Consider the following 6358-nt stretch of genomic DNA (forward strand, 5'->3'; position numbering starts at 1 on the left):
CTTATTTGTATTAGGTGTTAAACTTAATTCCTGCCGTTTTTCGTCTCCAAAATTGATTTGTTTCAAAGGGAAATACCTTAATCAAAGTATTATTAATAACGTATTATTAATTAGTAATAAAGTAGAAAATGGAGGAAATTACTTTGATTAAGGTATTCACTCATCTTCCCTTCGAAACAAATCAATTTTAGAGACGAAAAACGGCAGGAATTAAGTTTAACACCTAATAAATCGTCTAAAGTTTATATTACTTATTATTATATATTGATATATTTATACAAGAAAGAATGTATATCTAAAACAATACAGGTTTTAATTTTTATTAAAGATCCGTTTTTTTCGTATCAATATACTGTAGATAGTTATCGAGTTTACAGGTCTTATGTGGAATTGCTGCAATATTTTTAGTGTACAGATATTGTACATAATTATTAACATTTGTAGATGCGTAATATCGGTACATTAACGCTCATCAGCAGCAGAAAAATCTTTAAGGACATTAACATTTTATGTTCTTCAATTATCTATGTTGACTCGCATTAAAATGACATTTGATGATCAGGCTCTATCCTGAGAAGGATGAGAGGAAATCTGTGACTACTTTCTTCAGTTTCGCATCTGATGCTTCACTAATTACATTTTCTTTTGCGATGGTAGCAAGAAGATCTTGTTGAGTAGATCTGAAGAATAATATATACTTTGTATACACACACACACACACACACACATTAAGAAAAATATTACATAAACATATTATATAAATTATATTTTATATATACCTGATGTGTGCAAGAAATTCTTTTTCAAAGCCAGTGATTTTTGTTGGATCCATTTTGTCAAGATAACCACGTACGCCACAATATATGACTGCTACTTGTTCTTCAATAGCCATAGGTACTGAAAATAGAACCACGTCAAACATAAATTGATTCAGATCATGATCATTGCTAAATTTAAAATGTGATCATTTTACCATATTGTCCCTGTTTGAGAAGTTCCGTTAACCGCACGCCGCGGTTCAACAATTGCTGAGTTGCAGCGTCTAAATCCGAACCAAACTGAGCAAAAGCTGCTACTTCACGATATTGAGCCAATTCTAATTTCATAGAACCAGCAACCTATGCAATCAAGTATTATAGATATTAAAGATTATGCGTTTCGCGGGTTTTCTCCGTGTCCAGACCCATTCCTTGAAATGCCAATATTTCGTGAACTTTGATGAAGTGGACTGCAAGGTTCATGAAATATTGACATTTCAAGAATGGCTCTGAACACAGAGAAAACCTGTGAAACGCAGAATCTTTATATAGAAAGCATCCATGAAAGCCTCAAGAATATTATTATAGATATTTGTATTTTACATTAATATTATATAATTCTTTTGGTGTTAATCGCATAAATCAAAGAATTGACAATACCTGTTTCATGGCCTTAGTTTGAGCAGCAGATCCAACACGTGATACAGATAAACCGACATTGATAGCAGGTCGGATACCTTTGTAAAACAATTCGGTTTCCAAAAAGATTTGACCATCGGTAATAGAAATGACATTGGTAGGAATGTAAGCAGACACATCACCGGCTTGTGTTTCGATAACAGGTAAAGCAGTCAACGATCCACCACCTAAATTTTCATTCATTTTGGCAGCTCTTTCAAGCAAACGAGAATGAAGATAGAATACATCACCAGGATAGGCCTCACGACCTGGTGGTCTTCTAAGCAGCAAAGACATTTGCCGATAGGCAACGGCTTGCTTAGACAAATCGTCGTAAATGATTAAGGCATGTTTTCCATTATCTCTGTAAAACAATACCCTATTAGTTTGCAGTAATAAATTTGATATATATACACATATAACATCATATTAATTTTAATTAAGACATGTATTTCAAATAAAAATCTAACAGATAATATAATGCGAATAGTGTTAAATAGAGTGCTAAGTATTTGGATATATCATTTAGAGAATAGAAATTTTTGAATAATATATCTACCTAAAGAATTCTCCCATAGCACAACCAGAGTATGGAGCCAAGTACTGAAGAGGAGCTGCATCAGAAGCAGTGGCAGATACAATAATAGTATAATTGATAGCACCACTGTCTGTTAAACGTTTTACAATTTGCGCAACAGTAGATCTCTTTTGGCCAATAGCAACATAAATGCAGTATAATTTCTTTTTTTCTTCTCCACCGTCATTGAAACGTTTTTGATTGATAATGGTATCAATGGCAAGAGCAGTTTTTCCAGTTTGCCTGTCTCCAATGATCAATTCACGTTGACCACGACCAATAGGCACTAAAGAATCTACAGCTTTAATTCCAGTTTGCATAGGTTCTCTGACTGACACTCTGTTATAAAAAAAAAGTACATATAATATGTACATACTAAATAATAGTCTCTAATTTTATCTCTCATTAAAAAAAAAAAATATTAATTGATTTTCTTGGAAAGATTAAATAATTACCAAAAAATTACAATTAGTTATAATTGTTATAAACAATTATAAAAACACAATTTATAAATTACCTAGGAATAATGCCTGGAGCTTTTGTCCCAATACGGAATCTTAATTTGCTGTTTAGAGGTCCCTTGCCATCGATAGGATTACCCAAGGCATCAACAACACGACCCAATAATTGTTCGCCAACAGGAACGTCAACAATAGCACCAGTACGTTTGACGATATCGCCCTCCTTAATGTGTCTGTCATTACCAAATACAACAACACCCACGTTGTCAGGTTCCAAATTCAATGCCATACCCTTTAAACCTGAGCTAAATTCTACCATCTCATCGGCTTGAATGTTTTTCAACCCATACACACGTGCGATACCATCTCCAATACTGAGCACCCTACCAGTTTCTTCAAGATTAGCCTAAAATGTACATCCTCCTTCAGATATTTTCAAAACTAATATCTTTAAACTATAAAAGTATACATGTATATCTAAAATTAATAAAAATGAAATGTTTAAAAATGTATCATGTCACACTAAATGATTTAAATATATAATATTCAATTTATTTCTAAGTTGGGTTACCTTTGGTGCTGATCCAAGGATACGTTCTTCCAAGATAGCAGAAATTTCTGCTGAACGGCGACTACACGAGACATGATATTTATGGGAAGCAATAGCAGTTGCAGGCCAATTAATCTAAACAAATAAGTATATATTACAGATATACGTATAATAGTAGTCAAATATTCCGAAACTCTTATTACATAACTTGCTGTTCTAACACACTTTACATAATACACTGTATATCATCATCGCTAGCACCATACAAATATTATTCAGTTTATGAATCAGAATGCTTGCTTTATTTTTTATCTACAGTCTACTTGAGCAGAAGCAAATGTGATAAAACGGAGCATAGGATAGCTTTGACAAAGTGGAAAATGTCGACACGTTTTATTAGGAGTGCAACATTCGATAGTCGTGAGTGTTTAACGAGAGATTCCTCGTATTTACCTGGGTGGCATTCGGCAAATGCCTGATCAAGGCTGAGGCTAAACGTAAAGATAAGAGTCCCATTTTCCAGCGGCCAGGCTACGAACAGCTACTAATTAACGTGAGGACGTAAAGACGACCGATCGACGTCGGTTATCGGATAGTAAGGATTGGTATGGATCAGAAGAACATTCGCTCGTTCGCTCAGTGTAGAGTCCTACATTTATCAGAGAGGCGCAACCGGTGTTATGCATTCTGATTCGCTGTTGCAATCTGACCAATTGCGTGACTTGGCAGCCATTTATAGTATTATTAGTACTATTTCTATTTCATTTTATCCTATACATTCTATCTCACATTATCCTACACGTCTTATCTTGTTTGACATAGTTTAAAGGCAGTTTCATAGCATGTCGGCCATGTTTAGTACTCTCCTTAGCACCTTTTTCATACAGACTTAGGGCTATGGCAGAGAACGAGACGTAACGAGACGCAAGTTCCGTAGTCGTAACGTAAGGTAAGGCAGAGAAAAACGTAGCTGTCGTAGTCGTGACTGGTCTGGAATGGTCGGTAAAGTGTGTCAGAGCGACGAGGTGAGTAATATTAATGCACGTTTATACGTCTTAATAGTTAATAAGGAAATATATACACACTAAAACAAAATAAAAATAGATTTATTTTTAAAGATATAATGATATTTGTTTCCATCTCCTAAAATAATCATAATAGTACGTAATTATTATTTTAGAGGTTAACCAATATTTTTCGAAGTATGTATGTACATTGTTAATTACTAACAAAAAATGTCCTTAACACATTTTTAAAATCATTATTTCTACATTCTTTCTTTAGGACGGAATTAGTTTAACCGTTTCTCAAGGTTTTTAAATAGGACGTCGTCTTTGTGTTATGCACATTTCTGAGGATTTTTTCTTTAGAGGATCGCTACTTTAGTAGGTTAGTGCAATTTTATGATTATATGCTGTATGACTAAATCAATATTAATTAGAAAGAAGTATGTAAGTCAACGCAAAGGTCTTTTTACGAAAACAATCTTTATGAAATTTGTTTCATATATTAATAACAAACTTTTTGATCTGCCTATCAGGTTATCTCAGTAGTATATCATTAACAATTTATAATTTAAATTAATAAATTACATCTGTTTTATGGTATTAATTTAAATTAATAAATTACATCTGTTTTATAACATTATGTATGTGATAACTATGTGAAGATCATAAAGATTGTTTTGATAAAAAGATATTTAATAAAGAGAAAACATTGTTAAAAGAATGTTTTATCCCGCAAACACAATAGAAGCTTTAAGCCTTAATTTATTGGCCAATCATTGTCGATTATTCTTCTCACATTTGACTGTGATTGATCAATTTCTTAAGGCATAAGACTTATTATCTATTGTTTTTACGGGCTTAAAAATACCTTTAAAATTATTATGATATGAAATAAAGTATGTATGAACCAAATATGATTTATTTACTGTTAATAAGACATATAAATAGGGTGTCTGATTGTGTTCCGATATTCGCTGTCAGTCATTGAAAATCTATAATATACATTAGGGCTACATTCCAAAACATCCTCTTCGAGAAAGATTTTACTCTATATACTATAATATAAGTTACGTGTATTATATATTTCGAGTAAAATTTTCCTTGGAGAGGACGTTTTGAAATGTACTCTAGGTACATAGATTTTCAGTAATGGCAGTGAATATCGAAACGCATCCATAATTTACAAATCTTATATATTATATTCTAATATATTTTTCAGGATATTTTTTCAGTAAATTATATATAATTTACAATATCTCGTAAGCTGTAAAAATAAAAAATGATGATGAATTTATATTTTTTGTGACATATTGGATGAACGTGTCTATGTTGCTCCTACGTAAAAAACAACAAAAAAGGTGGTTAAATAGGCGCTGGCTTGTGAGTCCTATAAATCAAAAGAGGATCCAACAGGGAGATTATGATCATTTATTCCAAGAAATAAAAAATGATTGTGATTTTTTTTATCGATATACTAGAATGACATTGGAACACTTTGAGAAATTAGTAGAACTGACAAAACCATATTTGATAAAAAAAAGTTATCGTGCTTTACTCCCAGAACTACGACTTTTAATAACTATAAGGTATACTATGGGAGCTTTCCAACAAAAGACACAAGCGACATAGTATAACACAGCGAATCATTACATCCTTGTTGTTCGTTAACGTTAAACAAAGATGAAACGGTTACTGTGTTACACAGTGTCGCTTGTTGGAAAGCTCCCTATGATTACATAGTTCATATCTAAAGAGATATCCCAAGTTATCAATTCATATTATAAGGTAGTTTTCTAATATTCACTGTTAGTGCTATAAATCTATAAAGCACGTAACGTATACCATAGATTTTTAGTACTGTGTGAATATCGGAATGCATCCATAGTTAATTAAAATGTATTACAATTATTATATTTTTTCAGATATCTTGCTACAGGTGACCGACCATTTGTTATAGCTTTGGCATTTAGAGTTGGTGAATCCACAGTAAGAGAAGTGGTGAAAGAAGTTTGTCTTGTTTTAATCAAGATTTTACAACCACTATATCTTTCTTCACCTACAGAAGAAGACTGGACGAAATATGCACAAGGATATTGGAAGAGATGGAACATTCCAAATTGTGTGGGTTCCATTGATGGAAAACATATTAGAATGCGCTGTCCTCCAAACTCGGGAAGTTTATACTATAACTATAAAAAATATTATAGTATAGTATTGTTAGCCGTAGCTGATCATTTATATAGATTTACATTGGTTGATATTGGAGCGTTTGGAGGTAAGTAATAAAAAATAAAAGAAACTTCAATCTTATATATATATATATATAT

At 32.3% G+C, this 6358-nt stretch overlaps 2 protein-coding genes across 3 annotated transcripts; one reads left to right on the plus strand and one right to left on the minus strand.

Annotated features, from left to right (window-relative positions):
- Window positions 1-306: 306 nt before the first annotated feature.
- On the minus strand, window positions 307-3680 carry blw (ATP synthase subunit alpha blw, mitochondrial). The gene is made up of 8 exons (XM_018511580.1): window positions 3478-3680; window positions 3046-3159; window positions 2531-2880; window positions 1996-2352; window positions 1419-1800; window positions 974-1118; window positions 780-897; window positions 307-680 (listed from the first exon to the last, which is right to left on the minus strand). Exons 1-8 carry the CDS (start codon window positions 3538-3540, stop codon window positions 566-568), a joined length of 1644 nt encoding a protein of 547 aa, XP_018367082.1. The 5' UTR covers window positions 3541-3680; the 3' UTR covers window positions 307-565.
- Window positions 3681-3918: 238 nt separating this feature from the next.
- Window positions 3919-6301, plus strand: LOC108763728 (uncharacterized). 2 transcript variants are annotated; one of them, XM_018511583.1, is made up of 5 exons: window positions 3919-4049; window positions 4309-4413; window positions 5251-5617; window positions 5954-6017; window positions 6094-6301. In XM_018511583.1, exons 3-5 carry the CDS (start codon window positions 5346-5348, stop codon window positions 6241-6243), a joined length of 486 nt encoding a protein of 161 aa, XP_018367085.1. In that variant the 5' UTR covers window positions 3919-4049; window positions 4309-4413; window positions 5251-5345; the 3' UTR covers window positions 6244-6301. The 2 variants fall into 2 exon arrangements, 1 of the variants encoding a protein (XP_018367085.1); XR_001940235.1 differs by lacking the exons at window positions 3919-4049; window positions 4309-4413 and having other exon boundaries at window positions 5271-5411; window positions 5954-6301.
- Window positions 6302-6358: the final 57 nt, after the last annotated feature.

Source organism: Trachymyrmex cornetzi, unplaced genomic scaffold, assembly GCF_001594075.2.
Source record: "Trachymyrmex cornetzi isolate Tcor2-1 unplaced genomic scaffold, Tcor1.1 scaffold380, whole genome shotgun sequence".
NCBI lineage: Eukaryota > Metazoa > Arthropoda > Insecta > Hymenoptera > Formicidae > Trachymyrmex > Trachymyrmex cornetzi.